The sequence below is a fragment of the Scyliorhinus torazame genome, chromosome 29, assembly GCF_047496885.1.
Source record: "Scyliorhinus torazame isolate Kashiwa2021f chromosome 29, sScyTor2.1, whole genome shotgun sequence".
In the NCBI taxonomy this organism is placed as follows: Eukaryota; Metazoa; Chordata; class Chondrichthyes; order Carcharhiniformes; family Scyliorhinidae; genus Scyliorhinus; species Scyliorhinus torazame.
In genome coordinates this window covers 32,085,154-32,112,415 of record NC_092735.1, presented here as the reverse complement: position 1 = coordinate 32,112,415, position 27,262 = coordinate 32,085,154, and the positions used below count along the sequence as shown (strand labels likewise).

Below are 27,262 nucleotides of genomic sequence, written 5' to 3'. Positions count from 1 at the left end.
CTGGGCTCATCCTCCCAGTGGGGTGAGGTGGTGGTGAATACGGAGTAGAATTATCCATAACGTCACGGGGTGCAGTGAATGTCGATCCTTTAGCGAGTGACTGATCAATGACCCCTCTCCCCTTCATGAACTGCAGAGTTTGAGTATGGTGGGGACGGATCAATCAGTGAATGGTGCCCTGCTGATGGACAACAAAGGAAAGAATCGATACACAAATGTTCTACCGTGTAAGTAACCGAGGTAGCGTGGATTCAACAAACCAGGAATGAAAGGCAATAATGTTGGAAACACTGTGCAGGTCAGACAGCATCTGTGGAGCGAGAAACAGGATAAAGCCTTCAGAGGTATTGACCTTTGAAACTGGTTTGTGGCTTGTGCTGTAGATGCAAATATTCCAAAGGGATGTGCAAGAGTTCCTCGAGGAAGGACCCGAAGGTCCTTGAAGGGTCGCAGAGAGAGATTTACCAGATTAGCTCCAGGGGGATGAAGGATTTTTAGCTGCAAGGTTAGGCTTGGAGAAGCAGAGGTTATTCTCCTTTGAGAAAAGGAGATTAAGGGGGAAGATTTCCTTGAGGCGTACAGGATTGAGACAGGTTTGGATAAGGTAGGCAAGTAACAACTGTTTCCACTAGCTGATGGTACAAGGGCGAAGGGAACACAGATTCTGGCTAAGGGCTGGGATGTACGGAAGAACGTTTTTTTACACAGCGAGTGGTAATGACCCAGAACCCGCTGCCCATGAGGGTGGTGGAAGCGGAGATGACCGATTGGATGGTCACCTGAGGGAAATATACTTAGAGGGACTACGGGGGACAGAGCGGGGGGTGCGGGGTGCGGGAGCTGCGGGGCGGGGGGGGGGGGGGGGGGGTGAAGCTGACTGGATTGCTCTCCACAGAGCCTGAGTGAATTTCAATTCCTGGCTTGGGTGACTGTCTGTGCGAAGTCTGCACGTTCTCCCCGTGTGTGCGTGGGTTTCCTCCGCTCCGGTTTCCTCCCACAGTCCAAAGATGTGCAGGTTAGGCGGATTGGGCGCACCAAATTGGGCCCTAGGTGGGGTTGCGGAGATGGTGTGGGGTTTGGGCCTAGGTAGGGTGCTCTTTCAGAGGGTCGGTTAGATGCGATGGGCTGAATGGCCTCCTTCTGCACTGCAGTGATTCTATGATTCTTCATCTTGGCCTAGGTTTTCTCAAATTCTGATTTTTTTTTTCTGTCCCTCCTCAGTCCATCTTCCCCATAGATTTATAAAGCACAACAGGTGAATGCGAGTGAGAGGCAGCTTGGGCCTGAAATGCGTTGCTAGGTTACGGGCGTCTAAGTTAGACAATCATTTCATTGACGATACTTTCTCTGACTGGGTTCTTTCAGATGATGCGTCCAGAGTTAAACTCGTTTCTGAGCCGGAGAGCAGTACCTCTGATTACATCAACGCAAGCTACATGCCTGTAAGTGCTCCACAATGAAGAGATCTGCTTCTGTAACCATGGCAACCCTGACCCCAAACAGTCACATAAGGAAGATATCAGAGAATGTACTGTGAATTTAAACGGCTTGTTGCTCTGCCTAATTGAGACTAAACCGAGGAAAGATATCTGGGGCGAGATTCTCCGACCCCCGCCGGGTGGGAGAATCGCCGGGGGCTGGCGTGAATCCCGCCCCCGCCGGTTGCCGAAGTCTCCGGCACCGGAGATTCGGCGGGGGTGGGAATCGCGCCGCGCCGGTTGGCGGGCCCCCCCGCGCGATTCTCCGGCCCGAATGGGCCAAAGTCCCGCCGCTAAAATGCCTGTCCCACCGGCGTAGATTAAACCACCTACCTTACCGGCGGGACAGGGTGGCGCGGGTGGGCTCCGGGGTCCTGGGGGGGGCGCGGGGCGATCTGGCCCCGGGGGGTGCCCCCATGGTGGCCTGGCCCGCGATCGGGGCCCACCGATCCGCGGGCGGGCCTGTGCCGTGGGGGCACTCTTTCCCTTCCGCCTCTGTCACGGTCTCCACCATGGCCGAGGCAGAAGAGACTCCCTCCACTGCGCATGCACGGGAATGCTGTCAGCGGCCGCTGACGCTCCCACGCATGCGCCGCCCGGAGATGTCATTTCCGCGCCCGCTGGCGGGGCACCAAAGGCCTTTTCCGCCAGCTGGCGGGGCGGAAATTCGTCCGGCGCCGACCTAGCCCCTTAAGGTTGGGGCTCGGCCCCCAAAGATGCGGAGCATTCCGCACCTTTGGGGCGGCGCGATGCCCGACTGATTTGCGCCGTTTTGGGCGCCAGTCGGCGGACATCGCGCCGTTTCCGGAGAATGTCGCCCCAGATCTTCCCCTGGGAGCATTATTTTAATTAGAATCTAACCATCTCCCCATGACATTCAATGGCATTGCCTTCGATGACTCCCCCACTATCAGCATCCTGGGGTTTACTATTGACCATAAGCATAGCAGGGCCAGTCATATAAATACTGTGGCAACAAGAGCAGGTCAGAGGTTGGGAATTCTGTGGCGAATAACTTACTTCCTGACTCCCCAACGTCTGTCCACCATCTACAAGGCACAAGTCTGGAGTGTGATGGAAAACTCTCCACTTGCCTGGATGAGCGCAGCTCCAACAACACTCAAGAAGCTCGACACCATCCTGGACAAAGCAGTCCCGCTTGACTGGCACCCCCACCACCTTAAACGTCCACTCCCTCCACCATTGAGGCACAGTGGCAGCCGGGTGCACTCGACACGTGATGCAGCAACTCACCAGGGCTCCTTGGATGCCACCTTCCAAACTCATGGCCTATACCAGCTAGAAGGGCAAGGGCAGCAGACACATGGGGAACCCCACCACCTGCAAGTTCCCCTCCAAGCCACTCACTGCCTTGACTTGGAAATATATCGGCCGTTCCTTCGCTGCCGCAGGGTCGGAATCCTCTCGAACAGCACCCTGGGTGTACCTACACCACATGGTGCAAAAAGATCTATCATCACCTTGGGTACAAATCAGAATGGGCATTAAATGGGGAAAGCAGGATTAGGCTATTGAGTTGGATGATCAGCCATGATCGTGATGAATAGCAGAGCAAGCTCAAAGGGCCAAAAGGCCTCCTCCTGCTCATATCTTCTGTGTATCTACGTATCTAAATGCTTTCATAAGAACTATCCGAGCCTGAATGAGGCAGAAACTGAATTTTAGGGGCTATTACTTATCCCTTTATGTTAGAAGTCTTTGTTTTGCTTAATTCCCATTCGTAGAACACACTTTTCTTGCTCATACAAGAACATTGTTCATCACTCACCAGTTGGCCTCTGCCAGTCACACACTAATTGGCATTAACGAACAGTAACAATTCTCCCCATTGGCTCTGCTCTGTGTAGCGCCTTACCCAGGGTGACTGATGTTGGCATGGCAGATGTTTTTGGGTGGCGGATTATGGGTGCTGGTGAATGAACCTTGCCTCTGTTTCCCCCTTCTCCCGACCTTCCCACCCTGCCCCCCCCCCCCGTTCTAAATATCCATCCCATCGCATTCCAGCCAGGACTACAAATGATTTGTTGTTGTTCTAATGGTTCCTGTTCAGGATTTTCATTCCCGTTGGTTATTCGCAGGGTTACAAGTCCAAAACGGAATTCATCGCTGCCCAGGGGCCCTTGCCGAGCACGGTGGCAGATTTCTGGCGAATGATTTGGGAGGAAAGGTCGGAGGTCATCGTCATGCTGACAAACTGTGTGGAGTTAAATCGGGTGAGTCGCTGACTGTCGGTCCGCACTGGGGCGGGCCGTAAACTGCGACCAGCTGTCTCGTTGGAGTTCTGGATTGAATCCACCCAGGGTGGCGAGATTAACAGTGGCAGCCCTGTCACTTCGCAGGGGCACAGGCCTTGCTGTCTCAGCACAGCTTTAAACAACAAAGTCGCTGGCCTTACGCTGGGGTCTTGCGTGAGAGCAGTTTGCTCTTGTAACCGGGCGTCGGGGGGTTCCACTGAGGCTCCAGCCCCCACCACCACGGAAGCCACTCTCAATCTGCCCTTTTCCAACTCGCAAAATATTCTTCAGGGAGAATGTGTTGTAAGGGAGGGAGAGACTCTCAATTTTTAAGGTATCGCCTTCCGTCTCTTCCCACCTCCCAAAAACCCTTGCTTAAGCGGTCAGGGCAAAGGGGCGGAATGAATTTTCCCATGAAGTCCGTTGCCACAGCCAGCCTGAGCGCTCGTTTCTCTGAGAAACTCCGGGCCCGTTTCCGGGCCTGTATCGTCACAATTTGTCGAACGGCAATGGTGGAAAGTGCTGGAAGGATTAGAGGGCAGATGATCTGACAGAACGCAGAGCGACCATTCCTTCCGACTATCTTCATACTCGGGTTGCCAACCCTCCAGGATTGGCCTGCAGTCTCCAGAAATTGAGGACCAAACTCCAGGCCACTGCTGTGTGTGCACCCCGGAGAAAAACCATCAGGACATTAGAAATATTGTTTCTTTGTCAAATTTCTCTTCATCAGGGCGGCACAGTGGTTAGCACTGTTGCTTCGCCGCGCCAAGGATCCCGGTTCGATTCCCGGCTTGGGTGACTGTGCGGAGTCTGCACGTTCTCCCCGTGTCTGCGTGGGTTTCCTCCGGGTGCTCCGGTTTCCTCCCGAAAGACGTGTTTGTTAGGTAAATTGGACATTCCAATTGGGGGGGTATGCCGTTGCACCACGAGGATGGGTCTGTAGGCCGACTAATAGCCAGATTGTGGAGCAAAATCATTTAGTCGCAATTGGCAGCCCCACATCATACCAGTCGAGAGGAGGGTTATGGTCCGAGAGGGCAGTGTTTTATGTTTTATATATCTCAGAGAGATATGGAGGTGACACTGGATTTTAAGTGTACAACAGGTTTATTTATAAGAGTTTTAAAATACCTCTGCAATCTCGTAATGTCTCACGCACATCATGGTTGTCCCAGCTGTAGCTTCGAGTAACTTCTATGGTGTCTGTTTACTTTGCTCTGAGTCCCCCGCCCCAGGATTGACCAATCTAACACAGTGAGCATAGATCCGTCACCGGGATCACGTAATCAACCACAGAACAATTGAACACAACAGGTGGGAGCACTTTATGGGCTCCCCCCATCAGTGCAATGAGGTGGGGGGTTAACATCCACCCACCTGGCGCGAGGAAGATGTGAAGGCAGAATTCTGAGGCGAGCCTCATAGGGGCTGGTTTAGATGTGGAGATGCCGGCATTGGACTGGGGTGAGCACAGTAAGAAGTCTTACAACACCAGGTTAAAGTCCAACAGGTTTGTTTCAAACACTAGCTTTCGGAGCGCTGCTCCTTCCTCAGGTGAATGAAGAGGTGGGTTCCAGAAACATATATATGAACAAAGTCAAAGATGCAATACGATACTTTGAATGCGAGCATTAGCAGGTAATTAAGCCTTTACAGATCCAGAGATAGGGGTAACCCCAGGTTAAAGAGGTGTGAATTGTGTCAAGCCAGGACAGTTGGTAGGATTACTCAAGCCCAGGCCAGATGGTGGGGGATGAATGTAATGTGACATGAATCCAAGGTCCCGGTTGAGGCCGTTAAACTCCGCACGGACAGTGACCCAGAGCCGGGATCGAACCCAGGTCCTTGGTGTATGTGGTTGTACCTAAGAGGAAAGGATTAATAGGCCTTCACTTGAGAAAGGGAGACGACCTAATGAAGTAAAATTCGGATAGGCTTTGATGGAGTGGGTGCAGAGAGAACATTTCCGCTCGTTGGGAGGAGCAAAGCGAGAGACGATCGATATGAGAGCGTCACCAAGAATCGGGAATTCACACGGAAGGAGGAACTCGCTCCCACAGGGGAGTGATTTTATTTATGTAGGGAATGTGGCCATTTGTCCATCCCCTCAAACTGAGTCGCTTCCTCGCCATTTCAGACTGCAGTTAAGAGCCAACCGCCTGGAGTTACATGTAGGCCAGACCAGGCAGAAATGGCATTAATTAATTAGACATTGGTGAACCAGATGGGTTTTTACAACAATCGAGAATATTTTGATGCTCATCATTAGACTTTTTAATTCCAGATTTTTATTGAATTCAGATTTCACCATCTGCCCTGGTGGGTTTCGAACCCAGGTCCTCAGGTCATTTCCTTGGATCTCTCGCCTAGTGACAGTGCCATTGAGCCACTCCCTCCCCCCGTGAAGTGATTGGTACAGATGCATTTAATGGGAAGCTAGACAAGCAAGTGAGGGAATAGAAAATAGAGAGTTACGATGATTTGATTTATTGTCACAGGTACCGAAGAAGTACAGTGAAAAGTATTTTTCTGCATCCGAGGGAATGTACAATGTATGTACATAGTAGACAAAAAAAGAATAATCGACAGAGTACATTGACAAATGGTACATCGACAAACAGTGATTGGTTACAGTGCGGAACAAGGGGCCAAACAAAGCAAATACATGAGCAAGAGCAGCATAGGGCGCCGTGAATAGTGTTCTTACAGGGAACAGATCAGTCCCAGAGGGGGAGTCGTTGAGGAGTCTAGTAGCTGTGGCAAAGAAGCATTTCTTATATCTGGATGTGCGGGTCTTCAGACTTCTGTATCTTCTGCATCTAATGATGATAGATCAAGATGAGGAATGATGGGGGGGAGGTGATCGAGTGGAGCATAAACACCAGCATAGGCTGGTTGGACCGAATGGCCTGCTTCTGTGCTGTATATCCTGTGTGGTTATTTTGGATGAAGCCCTCTTAAACATGTTTTGGTTGCAGGTCAAATGCGAACACTATTGGCCATTAGATTACACACCATGTACCTATGAAGACATCACAGTGACTGTTACATCAGAGACCATCCTCAGCGAATGGACTCTCCGAGATTTCAGCATCAAAAAGGTGGGAGGACGGAAGTGCTCGAAAGACCAAAGTCCATCCAATTCTACCAGAACAATAATATTCTTGACTTATCATTGTATTCAACGATAGTCACATCAGACAAGCGCCAGGCAATGGCCATCACCAAAACATAAATGAGAATCTAATCATCTCCCCTTGTCATTCAATGGTATTATCATCACTGAATTCTTCACTATCAACATCTTGGAGGGTTACCATTGACCAGAAACTTAGCTGATCCAGCCTAATAGATATTGCAGCTCCAAGAGCAGGTCAAAGGCTGGGAATCCTGTGGCACTCACCCTCCTGACTTACCAAAGCCTGTCCACCATCTACCACCAGCCACCAGTCACAAGTCAGGAGTGTGGTGGGACATTGTCCACTTGCCTGGATGAGTGCAGCCCCAACAACACTCGAGAGGTTCAACACCATCCAGTACCAAACAGCCCCATTTGATGGGCACCCCATCCATCACCTTAAACATTCTCTGCCTCCCCTGCCAATACATAGTGTGAACCATCAGGAAGCATTGCAGGAACTCACCTCGGTTCTGTCAACAACACCTTCCAAACCCGTGACTTCCACCTTCAAGAAGGACAATGGCAGTGGATAATACGCCAACGCCAGGAGGTTCTCCTCCGAACCACACACCATCCTGACTTGGAACCAAATGACTGTTCCTTCACTGTCGCTGGGTCAAATTCCTGGAGCACTATCCTTCCTAACAGAAGCATAGATTGGCTAACGTGACACTTGGGCCCATAACTTCCTGGTTCCCCAGCGTCGCATTCAGGGGGTACACCAATGATGCGCTGGAGAATCCCTCTCGGAAGATCCCACCTTAGGGTTAACCTGGCAATCGCCCAGACGTGGTAACTTTCTCAGGACAATTGAGTTGGGCCCTCCCCCAACACCCCCCCTCCCCTCCAGCCCTCCATAGAATTTACAGTGCAGCAGGAGACCATTCGGCCCATCGAGTCTGCACCAGCCCTTGGAAAGAGAACCCTACTCAAGCCCACGTCTCCCCCTAACCCAGTAACCCCACTTAATCTTTTTGGACACTAAGGGCAATTTAGCCTGGCCTATCCACCGAACCTGCACATCTTTGGACTGTGGGAGGAAACCGGAGCACCCGGAGGAAACCCACGCAGACACGGGGAGAACGTGCAGACTCCGCACAGACAGTGACCCAAGCCAGGAATCGAACCTGGGACCGTGGAGCTGTGAACCAACTGTGCTAACCACTGTGCTACCGTGCTGCCCAGTATTACCCCCACTCCGATCCAACCCCCATCCCCTCGCTCCCACTCTGACCACCCCCCTACCGGACTGATCGAACCCCCCCAAGACTGAACCCCCTCCGATCCAACACCCCCCTCCTGGACTGATCCCATACTCTGATCCAATGTCCCTCTGTATCTCCGTTTCCCCCCCCCCTCCGTTTCCAGCCCAACTCCCCACACTCTGAACTGACCCCTCCCCTCCGTCCAACCCTCTCACATTATTAAGGATTGGGTTTAGCCGGATGAAAAATCCCATCACACTTGCCGAGTCTGGGTGGGACGGGTGTTTAAACGAGGTAAGCGGAATTCCGATGGAGCTGGCTACATCAGGAGGGAATGCTTCCGGGGAGGGGGGATGTGAGGGGGATGTAGGGCAGCACGGTAGCACAAGTGGCTAGCACCGTGGCTTCATCAGCGCCAGGGTCCCAGGTTCGATTCCCCACTGGGTCACTGTCTGTGCGGAGTCTGCACGCTCCCCCCTGTCTACGTGGGTTTCCTCCGGGTGCTCCGGTTTCCTCCCAGAGTCCAAAGACGTGCAGGTTAGGTGGATTGGCCGTGATAAATTGCCCTTAGTGACCAAAAAGGTTGGGAGGGGTTATTGCGTTACGGGGATAGGGTGGAAGTGAGGGCTTAAGTGGGTCGGTGCAGACTCGATGGGCCGAATGGCCTCCTTCTGCACTGTATGTTCTATGTTCTAAAGGAGACTGAACCTCTGCCTTTTTCGAATAGGCTGGGTCCTCGGAAAAACGCTCGGTCAAACACTTTCACTTCACTGCCTGGCCGGATCACGGAGTCCCCCAAACCACGGAGAAGCTGTTAGCGTTCCACAAACTCATACGGGATCACCTAAACGGGAATCAACAAGGCTCGCCTGTCATACACTGCAGGTGAGGAATCACTGTGATTGCACCTTTCAGCTCTGGTTTGTTACGTCGGTGCAGAGGGATCTGGGCATCCTTGTGCATGAATGGCAGAAGGTTAGTCTGCAGGGGCAGAGGTAATAAGGAAGGCAAATGGAATTCTGGTATTCGTTGCTAATGGGATAGTGTTTAAAAGTAGGGAAGTGCTGTTGCAACTGTCTGGGGGGGAAGGTGAGACGACGCCTGGAACACTGAGCTCAGTTTTGGTTCTCTGACTTGAGGAAGGATGTCGTGGCATTCGAGGGGGTTTAGAGAAGGTTCACTGGATTGATTCCCAGGAATGAAGAACTTGTCTGATGAAGAGAGATTGAGCAATTTGGGCCGATACTATATGAGTAAAAGGATCGGAGGGCCGAAGAGCCTGCTTCTGTGCTGCATTGTTCTTTGTTCTTGGAGATCGAATTGAGGTATTAAAGATGCTAAAGAGGATTGACAGGGTGGACTAGAGTGGATGTTTCTCCTTGTTGGACATTCTAGAATGAGAGGCCAGAGTTTTAGGGTAAGGGGGGGCAGATTTAAGACAGAAATGAGGAGGGATTACTTCACCCAAAGGATGGTGAATCTGTGGAACTCTACCCCAGAGTGGAGACTAAACAAATTGAAGGAGGAGATGATAGATTTTTAATTGGTAGCGGGATGAAGGGTTACGGGGAGCGGGCAGGAAGGTGGAGTCGAGGCCAAATGGAGATCAGCCATGATCGTATTGAATGGCGGAGCGGGATCGAGGGGCTGAATGGCCCACTCCCCCTTCTCGATCTTACGTTATCTGGCTGTAAGATCCCCACTCTTGAAAAACACCATAAATTCTGCCGTGTGAGCAGTTAACTTGTAGAGGTTATGATGGCGCGGACTGTCGGTAATGTTCAGAAGACAGGGTGAGGAAGCTGGATTAACATCGGTAGAGATACAGCCAGTAACGCAGGGCTGCTGGGGGAGAGAGGTTACTGAGTGACACTGTGAGAGTGCGAGGAGGCACGGCTGTCTCACACACCAGGGACCATAGTTCAATTCCGGCCAAAGACCCCAGAAGCTAAGTTCATTAACGAAGCTGACATTTATTTATACTACTTATTGTCATGGGAATATCCCTTTAAGAACTGCCTTCTCAAATGGCTGCAGTGATGTCATTGTGTGGGTGGAGCTTGGCGGTGCCTCTGGTTTTTACTTTCGTTTTAAGCTGGAAGTTTGTGGCTCCGAGTTTTATTTTCGGTTTAGACAGTTAGAAGCTGTATTCAGACTACAAGGATCTTGGAGTCTCTATCTCTCTCTGCATGTTAAAAAGTTGTCTCCACATCACTTGATAACTTCAAAGTAATGACTGTGTTCTGGAAGAAATTCAAACCTGCTGTTATGGGGTAAAAGGGATTGTCTGATTTATGGATGTTGTTACTTGAGTGAAACAGTAAAGGGAAGTTATTAAGGGTTGAATATAGAGTACTGTAGCTGTGTGGGGTAGTTAGGTTTGTAGTTGATAAAATGCTTACTGTGTGTGTTTATAAAAATGTGAACTGAATTCATAAAATAAACTATGTTTTTGATTTAAAGTGCTTAAGGCCTCTGTTGCATCGTACCTGAAAAGTAGGCCCTTGTGCTCATCGTAACTAAAATCTATAAACAGTTGTAGGTCAGGTGAACTCCATGATATACTTTGGGGTTCTCTAAACCCTGACCCATAACATTATTAAAGCTCGACCACTTACTCCTATAGTGAACAATAATCAAGTAATCTACACTGTACTAACACTAGTCTCTACACTCTATCCAAAACAGTACTCTGATCTCTCTCACGACTCCTGTGTTTTCCTCTCCTTCTCCCAGAAGCCTGTGAGTCAGTGCTTTATATAGTTCTGCATCTAGCTCCATCTAGTGGTTAATTATGATATGCCATTAACCCTTTGTATTCTGAACATTTTGTCACAACTGTGTCAAGGAGCTGATTATTAGAAAGACCTTTGTATGAGTCTGTGTCATGGGCGAGCTGGGGGAGGAGACGCGGTGTAATCTCTTTAATGGATCTCACTCTCTGTTTGAATCACAGTGCTGGTGTTGGACGGACGGGTACTCTAATAGCCCTGGATTACCTATTGCAACAGATCGAACATGAAGACATGGTTGATGTTTATGGGATTGTCCGCAAAATGAGATGGAACCGGCCGTTGATGGTGCAGACGGAGGTGAGCATTATTGTGTCTGTTCGATCCTCTCCTGCTCAAACCGCCCCCCCCCCCGTCTCTGATTCTTTTCGGCAAGAGGGGCGGGCTCACAGTTTCACTCCGCAGACTGTTCTTGCTGTTCGCTACCTGCCTCTGCCCTCCCGCAGCTGAAATACCAAGTACGCGATCCCTCCAAATCCTGGGAAAAAAATAATGCTCTAAAGGCGTTGTGTCATCACATGCCTGGATAATTTAGCCCCTTGACCACTTCTCACCGGCTAACAATCCCGCCTCTTCGTCAGAAGGTCACGTGTTCAATTCCCACTCCAGGGTTTTGAGCCCGTAGCACCGACTGACATTGCCAGCGCAGTACTGAGGGAGTGCCACACTGTCAGAGGGTCAGTACTGAGGGAGTGCTGCACTGTCAGAGGGTCAGTACTGAGGGAGTGTTGCACTGTCAGAGGGTCAGTACTGAGGGAGTGCCGCACTGTCACAGGGTCAGTACTGAGGGAGTGCTGCACTGTCAGAGGGTCAGTACTGAGGGAATGCCGCACAGTCAGAGGGTCAGTACTGAGGGAGTGCCGCACAGTCAGGGGGTCAGTACTGAGGGAGCGCCGCACAGTCAGAGGGTCAGTACTGAGGGAGTGCTGCACTGTCAGAGGGTCAGTACTGAGGGAGTGCCGCACTGTCAGTGGGTCAGTACTGAGGGAGTGCCGCACTGTGTGAGGGTCAGTACTGAGGGAGTGCCGCACAGTCAGAGGGTCAGTACTGAGGGAGCGTCGCACAGTCAGAGGGTCAGTACTGAGGGAGTGCTGCACTGTCAGAGGGTCAGTACTGAGGGAGTGCCGCACTGTCAGGGGGTCAGTACTGAGGGAGGCCGCACTGTCAGAGGGTCAGTACTGAGGGAGTGCCGCACTGTCAGAGGGTCAGTACTGAGGGAGGCCGCACTGTCAGAGGGTCAGTACTGAGGGAGTGCTGCACTGTCAGAGGGTCAGTACTGAGGGAGTGCTGCACTGTCAGAGGGTCAGTACTGAGGGAGTGCTGCACTGTCAGAGGGTCAGTACTGAGGGAGTGCCGCACTGTCAGAGGGTCAGTACTGAGGGAGCGCCGCACAGACAGAGGGTCAGTACTGAGGGAGTGCTGCACTGTCAGAGGGTCAGTACTGAGGGAGTGCCGCACTGTCAGAGGGTCAGTGCTGAGGGAGTGCCGCACAGTCAGGGGGTCAGTGCTGAGTGAGTGCCGCACTGTCAGAGGGTCAGTACTGAGGGAGTGCTGCACTGTCAGAGGGTCAGCACTGAGGGAGGCCGCGCTGTCAGAGGGTCAGTACTGAGGGAGTGCTGCACTGTCAGAGGGTCAGTACTGAGGGAGTGCCGCACTGTCAGAGTGTCAGTACTGAGGGAGTGCTGCACTGTCAGAAGGTCAGTACTGAGGGGGTGCTGCACTGTCAGAGGGTCAGTCCTGAGGGAGTGCTGCACTGTCAGAGGGTCAGTACTGAGGGAGTGCTGCACTGTCAGAGGGTCAGTACTGAGAGAGTGCTGCATGTCAGAGGATCAGTACTGAGGGAGTGCTGCACTGTCATAGGGTCAGTACTGAGGGAGTGCCGCACTGTCAGAGGGTCAGTACTGAGGGAGTGCCGCACTGTCAGAGCGTCAGTACTGAGGGAGTGTCGCACTGTCAGAGGGTCAGTACTGAGGGAGTGCCGCACTGCCAGAGGGTCAGTACTGAGGGAGTGCCGCACTGCCAGAGGGTCAGTACTGAGGGAGTGCCGTACTGTCAGAGGGTCAGTACTGAGGGAATGCTGCACTGTCAGAGGGTCAGTACTGAGGGAGTGCTGCAATGTCAGAGGGGCAGTACTGAGGGAGTGCTGCACTGTCAGAGGGTCAGTACTGAGGGAGTGCTGCACTGTCAGAGGGTCAGTACTGAGGGAGTGCCGCACTGTCAGAGGGACAGTACTGAGGGAGTGCCGCACTGTCAGGGTCAGTACTGAGGGAGTGTCGCACTGTCAGAGGGTCAGTCCTGAGGGAGTGCTGCACTGTCAGAGGGTCAGTACTGAGGGAGTGCTGCACTGTCAGAGGGACAGTACTGAGAGAGTGCTGCATGTCAGAGGGTCAGTACTGAGGGAGTGCTGCACTGTCAGAGGGTCAGTACTGAGGGAGTGCCGCACTGTCAGAGGGTCAGTACTGAGGGAGTGCCGCACTGTCAGAGGGTCAGTACTGAGGGAGTGCCGCACTGCCAGAGGGTCAGTACTGAGTGAGTGCCGCACTGCCAGACGGTCAGTACTGAGGCAGTGCTGCACTGTCAGGGTCAGTACTGAGGGAGCGCCGCACAGTCAGAGGGTCAGTACTGAGGTAGTGCTGCACTGTCAGAGGGTCAGTACTGAGGGAGTGCCGCACTGTCAGAGGGTCAGTACTGAGGGAGTGCCGCACTGTCAGAGGGTCAGTACTGAGGGAGTGCCGCACTGTGTGAGGGTCAGTACTGAGGGAGTGCCGCACAGTCAGAGGGTCAGTACTGAGGGAGTGCCGCACTGTCAGAGGGTCAGTGCTGAGGGAGTGCCGCACAGTTAGGGGGTCAGTGCTGAGTGAGTGCCGCACTGTCAGAGGGTCAGTACTGAGGGAGTGCTGCACTGTCAGAGGGTCAGTACTGAGGGAGGCCGCGCTGTCAGAGGGTCAGTACTGAGGGAGTGCCACACTGTCAGAGGGTCAGTCCTGAGGGAGTGCTGCACTGTCAGAGGGTCAGTACTGAGGGAGTGCTGCACTGTCAGAGGGTCAGTACTGAGAGAGTGCTGCATGTCATAGGGTCAGTACTGAGGGAGTGCCGCACTGTCAGAGGGTCAGTCCTGAGGGACTGCTGCACTGTCAGAGAGTCAGTACTGAGGGAGTGCTGCATGTCAGAGGGTCAGTACTGAGGGAGTGCTGCACTGTCAGAGGGTCAGTACTGAGGGAGTGCCGCACTGTCAGAGGGTCAGTACTGAGGGAGTGCCGCACTGTCAGAGGGTCAGTACTGAGGGAGTGCTGCACTGTCAGAGGGTCAGTACTTAGGGAGTGCTGCACTGTCAGAGGGTCAGTACTGAGGGAGTGCCGCACTGCTTCAGAGGGTCAGTACTGAGGGAGTGCCGCACTGTCAGAGGGTCAGTACTGAGGGAGTGTTGCACTGTCAGAGGGGCAGTACTGAGGGAGTGCTGCACTTTCAGAGGGTCAGTACTGAGGGAGTGCTGCACTGTCAGAGGGTCAGTACTGAGGGAGTGCCGCACTGTCAGAGGGTCAGTCCTGAGGGAGTGCCGCACTGTCAGGGTCAGTACTGAGGGAGTGCCGCACTGTCAGAGGGTCAGTACTGAGGGAGTGCCGCACTGTCAGAGGGTCAGTCCTGAGGGAGTGCTGCACTGTCAGAGGGTCAGTACTGAGGGAGTGCTGCACTGTCAGAGGGTCAGTACTGAGGGAGTGCCCCACTGTCAGAGGGTCAGTACTGAGGGAGTGCCGCACTGTCAGAGGGTCAATACTGAGGGAGTGCCGCACTGCCAGAGGGTCAGTACTGAGGGAGTGCCGCACTGCCAGAGGGTCAGTACTGAGGGAGTGCCGCACTGCCAGAGGGTCAGTACTGAGGGAGTGCCGCACTGTCAGAGGGTCAGTACTGAGGGAGTGCCGCACTGTCAGAGGGTCAGTACTGAGGGAGTGCCGCACTGTCAGAGGGTCAGTACTGAGGGAGTGCTGCACTGTCAGAGGGTCAGTACTGAGGGAGTGCCGCACTGCCAGAGGGTCAGTACTGAGGGAGTGCCGCACTGCCAGAGGGTCAGTACTGAGGGAGTGCCGCACTGCCAGAGGGTCAGTACTGAGGGAGTGCCGCACTGTCAGAGGGTCAGTACTGAGGGAGTGCCGCACTGTCAGAGGGTCAGTACTGAGGGAGTGCTGCACTGTCAGAGGGTCAGTACTGAGGGAGTGCTGCACTGTCAGAGGGTCAGTACTGAGGGAGTGCCGCACTGCCAGAGGGTCAGTACTGAGGGAGTGCCGCACTGCCAGAGGGTCAGTACTGAGGGAGTGCCGCACTGTCAGAGGGTCAGTACTGAGGGAGTGCTGCACTGTCAGAGGGGCAGTACTGAGGGAGTGCCGCACTGTCAGAGGGTCAGTACTGAGGGAGTGCTGCACTGTCAGAGGGTCAGTACTGAGGGAGTGCCGCACTGTCAGAGGGTCAGTCCTGAGGGAGTGCCGCACTGTCAGGGTCAGTACTGAGGGAGTGCCGCACTGTCAGAGGGTCAGTACTGAGGGAGTGCCGCACTGTCAGAGGGTCAGTACTGAGGGAGTGCTGCACTGTCAGAGGGTCAGTACTGAGAGAGTGCTGCATGTCAGAGGGTCAGTACTGAGGGAGTGCTGCACTGTCAGGGGGTCAGTACTGAGGGAGTGCCGCACTGTCAGAGGGTCAGTACTGAGGGAGTGTCGCACTGTCAGAGGGTCAGTACTGAGGGAGTGCCGCACTGTCAGAGGGTCAGTACTGAGGGAGTGCCGCACTGCCAGAGGGTCAGTACTGAGGGAGTGCCGCACTGCCAGAGGGTCAGTACTGAAGGAGTGCCGCACTGTCAGAGGGTCAGTACTGAGGGAGTGCTGCACTGTCAGAGGGTCAGTACTGAGGCAGTGCCGCACTGTCAGAAGGTCTGTACTGAGGGAGTGCCGCACTGTCAGAGGATCAGCACTGAGGCAGTGCCGCACTGTCAGAGGGTCAGTACTGAGGGATGCTGCACTGTCAGAGGGTCAGGGCTGAGGGAGTGCTGCACTGTCAAGGTCAGTACTGAGGGAGTGCCGCACTGTCAGAGGGTCAGTACTGAGGGAGTGCTGCACTATCAGAGGGTCAGTACTGAGGGAGTGCTGCACTGTCAGAGGGTCAGTACTGAGGGAGTGCTGCACTGTCAGAGGGTCAGTACTGAGGGAGTGCTGCACTGTCAAAGGGTCAGTACTGAGGGAGTGCTGCCCTGTCAAGAGGGTCAGTACTGAGGGAGTGCTGCACTGTCAGAGGGTCAGTACTGAGGGAGTGCCGCACTGTCAGAGGGTCAGTACTGAGGGAGTGCCGCACTGTCAGAGGGTCAGTACTGAGGGAGTGCCGCACTGTCAGAGGGTCAGTACTGAGGGAGTGCCGCACTGTCAGAGGGTCAGTACTGAGGGGGTGCCGCACTGTCAGAGGGTCAGTACTGAGGGAGTGCCACACTGTCAGAGGGTCAGTACTGAGGGAGTGCCGCACTGTCAGAGGGTCAGTACTGTGGGAGTGCCGCACTGTCAGAGAGTCAGTACTGAGGGAGCACTGCACTGTCAGGGGGTCAGTACTGAGGGAGCACTGCACTGTCAGAGGGTCAGTACTGAGGGAGTGCTGCACTGTCAGAGGGTCAGTACTGAGGGAGTGCCGCACTGTCAGAGGGTCAGTACTGAGGGAGCGCCGCACTGTCAGAGGGTCAGTACTGAGGGAGCGCCGCACTGTCAGAGGGTCAGTACTGAGGGAGCACTGTCAGAGGGTCAGTACTGAGGGAGTGCCGCACTGTCAGAGGGTCAGTACTGAGGGAGCACTGTCAGAGGGTCAGTACTGAGGGAGTGCCGCACTGTCCGAGGCTTTTGGATGTGATCCCAAGCCTCGGCTCTGGGCAGCACGGTGGCGCAGTGGTTTGCACTGCTGCCTCACGGCGCCAAGGACCCGGGTTCGAACCCAGCCCTCTATCAACATGGAGTTTGCACATTCTCCCCGTGTCTGCGTGGGTCTCACCCCCACAACTCAATGATGTGCAGGGTAGGTGGATTAGCCGCGCTAAATTGCCCCTTTATTTTTTTTAATAGCCTTGGCTCCATCTGCTCTCTCAGGTGAACACATCTCCATTTATTTTTAAAAAAAATATGTTTATTAAGAATTTTTCTCACAAAATTTTCAACCATAAAAACAAACCCCCCCCCCCTCGTAACAGAAAGAAAAGAAAGCTCGCATCGCAAGACATAAACATGGCAAGTCAATATGATACAGAACTTTGTACATTGGATTCCTCCCGTACATATCAGTTTTCCGGATCATTTATGTATTTTCTTGCTCAGATGCCCCCCAGAAAACCCCCCATTCCCCGTCCCTCCCTCTTACCCCCACCCCCCCACCCCCAAAAAGAGATGTCCCCCCCTCCTCTCTCCCCCGGGTTGCTGCTGCTGTCGACCAAACTTCATCTAACGCTCCGCGAGATAGTCTAGGAACGGTTGCCACCGCCTGTAGAACCCCTGCACAGACCCTCTCAGGGCAAACTTTATCCTCTCCAACTTGATAAACCCTGCCATGTCATTTATCCAGGCCTCCACGCTGGGGGGCTTCGCCTCTTTCCACACTAACAAGATCCTCCGCCGGGCTACCAGGGACGCAAAGGCCAGAATGCCGGCCTCTTTCGCCTCCTGCACTCCCGGCTCGTCCGCTACTCCAAATAATGCTAGCCCCCAACTTGGCTTGACCTGGACTTTCACCACCTTAGATATAGTTCTCGCCACTCCTCTCCAGAACCCCTCCAGTGCCGGGCACGACCAAAACATATGGGCATGGTTCGCCGGGCTTCCTGAGCACCCCCCACATCTGTCCTCCACCCCAAAGTACCTACTCAGCCTCGCCCCCGTCATGTGCGGTCTGTGAACAACCTTAAATTGTATCAGGCTGAGCCTGGCACATGAGGAGGAGGAATTAACTCTACCTAGGGCATCAGCCCACAGACCCTCCTCTATCTCCTCCCCCAGCTCCTCCTCCCATTTACCCTTCAGCTCCTCTACCAAAACCTCCCCCTCTTCTTTCATCTCCTGGTATATCGCCGACACCTTGCCCTCTCCGACCCATACGCCCGAAATCACCCTGTCTTGAATCCCCTGTGCCGGGAGCAGCAGGAATTCCCTCACCTGCCACCTCACAAACGCCCTCACTTGCATGTACCTGAAAGCATTTCCCAGGGGTAGTCCAAACTTCTCCAGTGCCCCTAAGCTCGCAAACGTCGCATCGATGAACAGGTCCCCCATTCTTCTAATCCCTGCCCGATGCCAGCTCTGAAACCCGTCGTCCATCCTTCCTGGGACAAACCGATGGTTATCTCTGATCGGGGACCACACTGAGGCTCCCATCGCACCCCTGTGCCATCTCCACTGCCCCCAGATCTTTAGCGTTGCCGCCACCACCGGACTCGTGGTGTACCTTGTCGGCGAGAGCGGCAGCGGTGCCGTCACCAGCGCCCCCAGGCTCGTTCCTTTGCAGGACGCTATCTCCAACCTCTTCCATGCCGCCCCCTCTCCCTCCATCACCCACTTACGGATCATCGCCACGTTGGCTGCCCAGTAGTAGCCACCCAGATTCGGCAACGCCAGCCCTCCTCTATCTCTACTACGTCCAGGAACCCCCTCCTTACCCTCGGGGTCTTACTCGCCCACACAAAACCCATAATGCTCCTGCCTACCCTCTTAAAAAAGGCCTTGGTGATCACAATTGGAAAGCATTGGAATACAAAAAGAAACCTCGGGAGGACCACCATTTTAATCGACTGTACCCTGCCCGCTAGCGAGAGTGGCAACATGTCCCACCGTTTAAAGTCCTCCTCCATCTGCTCCACCAGCCGCGTCAAATTAAGTTTGTGCAGTGCCCCCCAGCTCCTAGCTACCTGGATCCCCAAGTATCGAAAGCTCCTTTCCGCCCTCCTCAACAGTAGATCATCTATCCCTATTCCCTGATCCCCCGGATACACCACAAAGAGCTCACTCTTCCCTGCATTGACCTTGTAGCCCGAGAAGTCCCCAAACTCCCTTAGGATCTGCATGACCTCCACCATCCCCTCCACTGGGTCCGCCATATACAGCAACAGGTCGTCTGCATACAGCGAAACTCGATGCTCCTCTCCCCCTCGAACCACCCCCCTCCATTTCCTGGACTCCCTTAATGCCATGAGCAAAGGTTCAATTGCTAATGCAAACAACAGGGGGGACAGGGGGCACACCTGCCTCGTCCCTCAATACAGCCGGATGTACTCCGACCTCCGCCGATTCGTAACTACACTCGCCACCGGGGCTCTCTATAGGAGCTTAACCCAGCTAATAAACCCTCCCCCGAACCCAAACCTCCGCAACACTTCCCAGAGATACTCCCACTCCACCCGATCAAAGGCCTTCTCCGCGTCCATAGCTGCCACTATCTCCGCCTCTCCCTCCATCGATGGCATCATTATCACATTTAGGAGCCTCCGCACATTGGTATTTAGCTGCCTGCCCTTTACAAATCCCGTCTGGTCCTCGTGAATCACCCCGGGACACAGTCCTCAATCCTCGTAGCCAACACTTTTGCCAGCAACTTAGCATCTACGTTGAGGAGCGAGATCGGCCTATACGACCCGCATTACAGTGGGTCCTTATCCCGCTTCAGGATCAAAGAGATCGTCGCCTCCGACATTGTCGGGGGCAGAGTCCCCCCCTCCCTTGCCTCATTGAAAGTCCTTACCAGCAACGGGGCTAACAGGTCTACATACTTCCTATAGAACTCCACCGGGAACCCATCCAGTCCCGGGGCCTTCCCTGCCTGCATGCTCCCCAGTACTTTAACCAGCTCCTCCAACCCAATTGACGCCCCCAAACCAGCCACCTCCTGCTCCTCCACCCTCGGGAACCTCAGTTGGTCCAAGAATCGTCGCATCCCCTCTTTTCCCCCTGGAGGCTGGGACCTATACAGCTCCTCATAGAAGGCCTTGAATGCCTCATTCACTTTCACCGCACTCCGCACCGTAGTTCCCCTTCCATCCTTGACTCCACCTATTTCCCTCACTGCCATCCTCTTACGGAGCTGATGTGCCAGCATCCGGCTCGCCTTCTCCCCATACTCATACGTCGCCCCCTGTGCTTTCCTCCACTGTGCCTCTGCCTTCCCTGTGGTCAACAGGTCAAACTCCGTCTGGAGACGTCGCCTTTCCCTAAGTAAGCCCTCCTCAGGGGCCTCTGCGTATCTCCTGTCCACTCTTAAAATCTTCCCCACTAACCTCTCCCTTTCCCTGCCCCCTCTCTTCTCCCTATGAGCCCTGATGGAGATTAACACTCCCCTGACCACCGCCTTCAGCGCCTCCCATACTACTCCCACCTGCACCCCCCCCCCCATTGTCGTTGGCCTCCAGATACCTTTCGATGCACCCCCGCACCCTCCCGCACACTTCCTCGTCTGCCAGCAGTCCCACATCCAACCGCCACAGCGGGCGTTGGTCCCTTTCCTCCCCCAGCTCTAGCTCCACCCAGTGCGGGGCGTGGTCTGAAATGGCTATGGCCGAATACTCCGTTCCCTACACTTTCGGGATCAATGCCCTGCCCAGAACAAAAAAATCTATCCGGGAGTAGGCCTTGTGTACATGGGAGAAAAAAGAAAATTCTCTGGCCAAAGGCCTGGCAAATCTCCACGGATCCACTCCCCCCATCTGATCCATAAACCCCCTAAGCACCTTGGCCGCAGCCGGCCTCTTTCCGGTCCTAGATCTGGAGCGATCCAGTGCTGGGTCCAACACCGTGTTGAAATCCCCACCCATTATCAAGCTTCCTACCTCCAAGTCCGGAATACGCCCCAACATCCGTTTCATAAATCCAGCATCGTCCCAGTTCGGGGCGTATACATTTACCAATACCACCCCCGTCCCCTGCAACTTACCGCTCACCATCACGTAGCGGCCTCCATTGTCCGCTACTATGTTCTTGGCCTCAAACGACACCCGCTTCCCCACCAGTAATGCCACCCCTCTATTCTTCGCATCCAGCCCCGAATGGAACACCTGTCCTACCCATCCCTTCCTTAACCTGACCTGATCTGCCACCTTCAAATGTGTCTCCTGAAGCATGACCACGTCTGCCTTCAGTCCCTTTAAGTGCGCGAACACCCGGGCCCTCTTTACCGGTCCATTTAGGCCTCTCACATTCCACGTGATCAGCCGGATTGGGGGGCTACCGCCCCCCCCCCCCTCCCCTCTGCAGACTAGCCATCTCCTATTTTAGGCCAGTCCCGTGCCCGCGTCTCCCGCACCCTCCAGTCCCCCAGACGGGGAACCCCCGCCCCGACCACCTCTTCCATTTTCAGTTCCCCCTCGGCCAATGCAGCAGCAACCCTATTGTCCCCCCCCCCTCCCCTACCCCCTCCCCGCTAGATCCAAATCTAGCTCTTTTGCTCCCCCCATAATACTTCCGTAAGTCAGCTGACTCCTGCTGACCCCGGCTTCCCCCGCCTTCCCGTTGACCCCCCCCCCCGTGTGGAAATCCCTCCTCCTCCTTGCGCTCCTCCATCCCCCCACCCCTCCCTAACGCGGGAAAAAGCCCGCGCTTTCCTGAGCCCGCCCCGTGGCGCAGCTCCTGTTGCGGCCTTATCCCAATTCCCCCATCCCCGAGTCTCACCTCCCTCCAGTACCGACGCCCACATTCCTCACTGTCCCCCCATCAAAAACTCTTCCCCCATCCATCGTCCGACCCGTGAAACATTCTTTACCCATATTTACAACCTTGTATACAGTCAACATCTCCCCCACAACCACAGCCCCTCAGTTCGAGTCCAACTTTTCCGTTTGGATAAAGGTCCAAGCCTCTTCTGGCGTTTCGAAATAGTGGTGTCGGTCCTGGTACGTGACCCACAGTCGCGCTGGCTGCAGCATTCCGAATCTCACCCTTTTTTTATGCAGCACCGCCTTGGCCCGGTTGAAGCCAGCTCTCCTCTTTGCCACCTCCGCGCTCCAGCCCTGGTAGACTCGGATCACCGCATTCTCCCATCTACTGCTCCGCTCCTTCTTGGCCCATTTCAGGACACTCTCTCTGTCCGCGAAACGATGGAACCTCGCCACTATCGTCCTTGGCGGCTCGCCAGCCTTGGGTCTCCTCGCCAGGACCCGGTGAGCCCCTTCTAGCTCCAGGGGGCTCGGAGAGGCCTCTGCACCCATCAGCGAATGGAGCATCGTGCTCACCTACGCCCCGGCGTCGGCCCCCTCCACCCCTTCAGGGAGACCCAGAATCTGGAGATTCTTCCTCCTCGACCTGTTCTCCAGTACCTCGACTCTCTCGGCCCACCTCTTGTGCAGCGCCTCGTGCGCCTCCATCTTCACCGCCAGGCCCAAGATCTCGTCCTCGTTCTCGTTAGTTTTGTCCTTCACCTCTCGGAGCTCTACCGCCTGGGCCTTCTGGGTCTCCTTCAGCCCCTCGATCGCCATCAGCAGTGGCGCCAGCACCTCCTTTTTAAGCTCCTCCATGCAGCGCCTGAGAAACTCCTGCTGCTCCGGCCCCCATGCTGCTCGATCTCCGCCCTCCGCCATCTTGTTCTTTTCCCCCTCGTTTCTGCCGCTGCTCCAAAGCCTCTTTTTCCGCCGCTCCACTTCTAGTCCCCTCCATACACGTCGGAAGGGGGACCTTGCTTCACCTTCCCACACGGGATTTGGTCAAAACATTTCCGTTCGGGCTCCTCCGGAGAGCCCAAAAGTCCGTTCTAGCGGGAGCTGCCGAAATGTGCGGCTTAGCTCCGCATCGCCGCACCCAGAAGTCAACACATCACCATTTTGAAGAACAGGGGATTACGCCCTTAGAATCATAGAATTTACAGTGCAGAAGGGGGCCATTCGGCCCATCGAGTCTGCACTGGCTCTTGGTAAGAGCACTCTACACAAGCCCACATCTCCACCCTATCCCCATAACCCCACCTAATCTTTTCTGGACACTCAGGGCAATTTAGCGCGGCCAATCCACCTAACCTGCACATCTTTGGACCGTGGGAGGAAACCGGAGCACCCGGAGGAAACCCACGCACACACGGGGAGAACGTGCAGACTCCGCACAGACAGTGACCCAAGCCGGGAATCGAACCTGGGACCCTGGAGCTGTGAAGCAACAGCGCTAACCACCGTGCTGCCCTGGTCAATCCCTCAACCATCATCATTAAATTATCAATAACAAACTGGGAGTTTGCTGTGCATAAATGTGCTGTAGTTCCCACACTGGAACAGTAACCTCACTTCCTACAATGACTGTGTTTCATTGACTACACGCGCTGAGGCCGTGAAAGACACTATAGCAAAACAATTTTATTCTCACTCAACGAGATGAGATGAGACTGACAGGAAAGATTGAATGATTTATGTCAGCCATTTAGTTGGACGTGCTGAGGGCTACGATTGACCAGAAAGTGAACTGAACCTATCGTATAAATACTGCGGCTGCAAGAGCAGGTCAGAGGTGAGGGATCATGCGGCGAGTAACTCACCTCCTGACCCCCCCCCCCCAAAAGCCTGTCCACCATCTACAAGGCACAAGTCAGGAGTGTGATGGAATACTCTCCACTTGCCTGGGTGAGCGCAGCTCCAACAACACTCAAGAAGCTCGACACCATCCGGGACGAAGCAGCCCCGCTTGATTGCCGCCCCGTCCACCATCTTAAGCATTCGCTCTTGCCACCACCAATGCATGGTGTGCGCCATCTCCGAGATGCATCAACTTGCCAATGGTCCTCTGACAACACCTTCCAAACCTGCGTCTTTTGCCGCCTACAAGGGCGAGGGCAGCAGATGCATGGGAACACCACCACCTGTGACTTCCCATCCAAGCCACACACCATTCTTCACCGTCACTGGGTTAAAAAAACAGGAAGTCCTTTCCTGACTTCACAGTGGGTGTACATGCACCGCAGGGACTGCAGTTGGTTCAGTAAACAGCTCACCGCCACCACCTTCTCCAGGACAACTAGGGACGGGCAAGAAACACCAGCGCGCCCACACTCCTGCGAGCAGGTGCCTCAGCTCAATGGCTGCAGGTTCGGAGGGAGGGAAGTAGGCCGGAGCGTGAGGAAGTCGTGTTCGTGGCGTCTTGAGCTTCTCTAGCAGAATAAGGAAGAACGGAGCCACACATCCGTCATTCTTCCTCATTTGTTCGAGCACTCCATGCAATTGGGAAGTGCTCCCATCAGAACGATGCGCTCAAAGTCAGACGTACACTGCCTCACGGCACCGAAGTCCCAGGTTCGATCCCGGTCCCGGGTCACTGTCCGTGTGGAGTTTGCACATTCTCCCCGTGCTTGCGTGTGTTTCGCCCCCACAACCCAAAGATGTGCAGGGTAGGTGGATTGGCCACGCTAAATTGCCCCTTAATTGGAAAAAAAGAATTGGGTACTCTAAATTTAAATAATAAGTCAGGTGTACAAACCATTGTGCTTAGGGACCCTCCATGCAGGGCGATTTCACCTGAGACTGGATTCCAATCTGACGCTGCCTGATGGAATGTACCTCTCCTGTCTGCATCCTCTAACAACCCCTGTATGAAATAAGTTTCTATATCTCGGCTTAGTTCCTGTTGATCTTTTAGTCCACAGCTCCCAGCCAGGGAATGCAGCACTAAATTATCTCAGCTAGGTATTCCGGGAAATAGAGATGGCATGGTTCATTACAAGGTGATCTGAGGTTAAAGAATACAGAACAAAGAACAAACAAACGTACAGCACAGCAACAGGCCCTTCGGCCCCCGAAGACTGTGCCGACCATGATGCCCTAACTTTTAAAAATAAATTCTGCCCTTACTCGGTCCATATCCCTTTATTTCCTCCCTAATCATGTACCCGTCCAGATGCCTCTTAAATGTTGCTAATGTGCCCGCTTCCACCACATCCACTGGCAGCGCGTTCCAGGCACCCACCACTCTCTGCGTGAAAAACTTACCCTGCACGCCCCCCCTTAAACTTCCTCCCTCTCAGCTTGAACGGTGCCCACTTGTAATTGACATTTGTCCCTTCGATAAACCTCTGACTTTCCACCCTGTCTATGCCTCTCATAAATGTGTAGATCTCTATCAGGTCTCCCCTTAGCCTCCGTCTTTCTGGAAGCCATACCCTGTATCTAACCCCGTGCTGTACCTGTCCTGGGAGTGTTCGATGTGAACAGTGTAGAGGGAGCTTTACTCTGTATCTAACCCCGTGCTGTACCTGTCCTGGGAGTGTTTGATGGGGACAGTGTAGAGGGAGCTTTACTCTGTATCTAACCCTGTGCTGTACCTGTCCTGGGAGTGTTTGATGGGGACAGTGTAGAGGGAGCTTTACTCTGTATCTAACCCCGTGCTGTACCTGTCCTGGGAGTGTTTGATGGGGAAAGTGTAGAGGGAGCTTTACCCTGTATCTAACCCCGTGCTGTACCTGTCCTGGGAGTGTTTGATGGGGAAAGTGTAGAGGGAGCTTTACCCTGTATCTAGCCCCGTGCTGTACCTGTCCTGGGAGTGTTTGATGGGGACAGTGTAGAGGGAGCTTTACCCTGTATCTAACCCCGTGCTGTACCTGTCCTGGGAGTGTTTGATGGGGACAGTGTGGAGGGATATTTACTCTGTATCTAACCCCGTGCTGTACCTGTCCTGGGAGTGTTTGATGGGGACAGTGTAGAGGGAGCTTTACTCTGTATCTAACCCAGTGCTGTACCTGTCCTGGGTGTGTTTGATGGGGACAGTGTAGAGGGAGCTTTACTCTGTATCTCACCCCATGCTGTAGCTGTCCTGGGAGTGTTTGGTGGGGACAGTGCAGAGGCTTTACCCTGTATCTAACCCCATGCTGTACCTGTCCTGGGAGTGATTGAGGGGGACAGTGTCGAGGGAGCTTTACTCTGGATCTAACCCCATGCTGTACCTGTCCTGGGAGTGTTTGATGGAGACAGCGTAGAGGGAGCTTTACTCAGTATCTAACCCCGTGCTGTCCCTCTCCTGGGAGTGTTTGATGGGGACAGTGTAGAGGGAGATTTACTCTGTATCTAACCCCGTGCTGTATCTGTCCTGGGAGTGTTTGATGGGGACAGTGTAGAGGAAGCTTTACTCTGTATCTAACCCCGTGATGTACCTGTCCTGGGAGTGTTGATGGGGACAGTGTAGAGGGAGCTTTACTCTGTATCTAACCCCGTGCTGTCCCTCTCCTGGGAGAGTTTGATGGGGACAGTGTAGAGGGAGCTTTACTCTGTATCTAACCCCATGCTATACCTGTCCTGGGAGTGTTTGATGGAGACAGTGTAGAGGGAGCTTTACTCTGTATCTAACCCCGTGCTGTACCTGTCCTGGGAGTGTTGGTGGGGACAATGTAGAGGGAGCTTTACTCTGTATCTAACCCCGTGCTGTACCTGTCCTGGGAGTGTTTGATGGGGACAGTGTAGAGGGAGTTTTACTCTGTATCTAACCCCGTGCTGTACCTGTCGTGGGAGTGTTGGTGGGGACAGTGTAGAGGGAGCTTTACTCTGTATCTAACCCCGTTGATATGGCGACAATGCCTTATTTAAATTACGCCAAAATTTGCTTTTATTGCTGATGTTTATGGATCATTTTGCAAAGTGTAACCTTTCCATCTCTGTTTTCCACTTCTACATTTTAGCCTCAGTATGTCTTCCTACATCAGTGCATGTTGGATATAATCCAATCGAAGGAACCCCAAGAGGCCATCTACCAGAATCAGCAGGAGCTGGAGAAAGAGCAGGACCTGATCTATGAGAACGTTAATGCCATCAATGCCGCTGATGTACATCGGCTTTAGTTAGTTCCAGCACCTTCCGTTGCTGTGTTGCCATGGCGCTGGGCTGGAATCTGCCTCGAAGTGTGTGTGTGCCTTCATTCTGCACCCGGGACTCTCAAAGACGGCCCAAAATGTAGCCAATGTCAGCAATTTACCATCTTCTGTGTGATATGCTGCAATCACTCAGGTTTCAGCCGCTCATGTTGCTATTTACGTTTCCACGTTGAAATGGCTCATGTGAATCCTGCATGTGTCCGACCGTCACCCTGTACATCCCAGTCTCCCTGTGTGTCCGACCATCTCCCTGTACATCCCACAGTCTCCCCGTACATCCCACAGTCTCCCTGTGTGTCTGACAGTCTCCCTATGTCTGACAGCCTCCCTGTGTGTCTGACAGCCTCCCTGTGTGTCTGACAGTCTCCCTATGTCTGACAGCCTCCCTGTGTGTCTGACAGTCTCCCTGTGTGTCCGACAGTCTCCCTGTGTGTCCGACCATCTCCCTGTACATCCCACAGTCTCCCCGTACATCCCACAGTCTCCCTGTGTGTCTGACAGTCTCCCTATGTCTGACAGTCTC

General features: G+C 53.8%; 1 protein-coding gene across 1 annotated transcript in view; it reads left to right on the top strand.

Moving 5' to 3' along the window:
* The window catches only part of LOC140404004 (receptor-type tyrosine-protein phosphatase H-like), a 96,988-nt gene extending 69,732 nt beyond the window's left edge, over window positions 1-27,256 (top strand). The window contains exons 14-20 of the mRNA XM_072492344.1: window positions 137-227; window positions 1,366-1,442; window positions 3,578-3,712; window positions 6,715-6,837; window positions 8,850-9,007; window positions 11,079-11,214; window positions 26,548-27,256. Coding sequence (XP_072348445.1) covers window positions 137-227; window positions 1,366-1,442; window positions 3,578-3,712; window positions 6,715-6,837; window positions 8,850-9,007; window positions 11,079-11,214; window positions 26,548-26,706 — 879 coding nt within the window. The 3' untranslated portion in view covers window positions 26,707-27,256. The remainder of the gene's footprint in view (window positions 1-136; window positions 228-1,365; window positions 1,443-3,577; window positions 3,713-6,714; window positions 6,838-8,849; window positions 9,008-11,078; window positions 11,215-26,547) is intronic.
* Window positions 27,257-27,262: the final 6 nt, after the last annotated feature.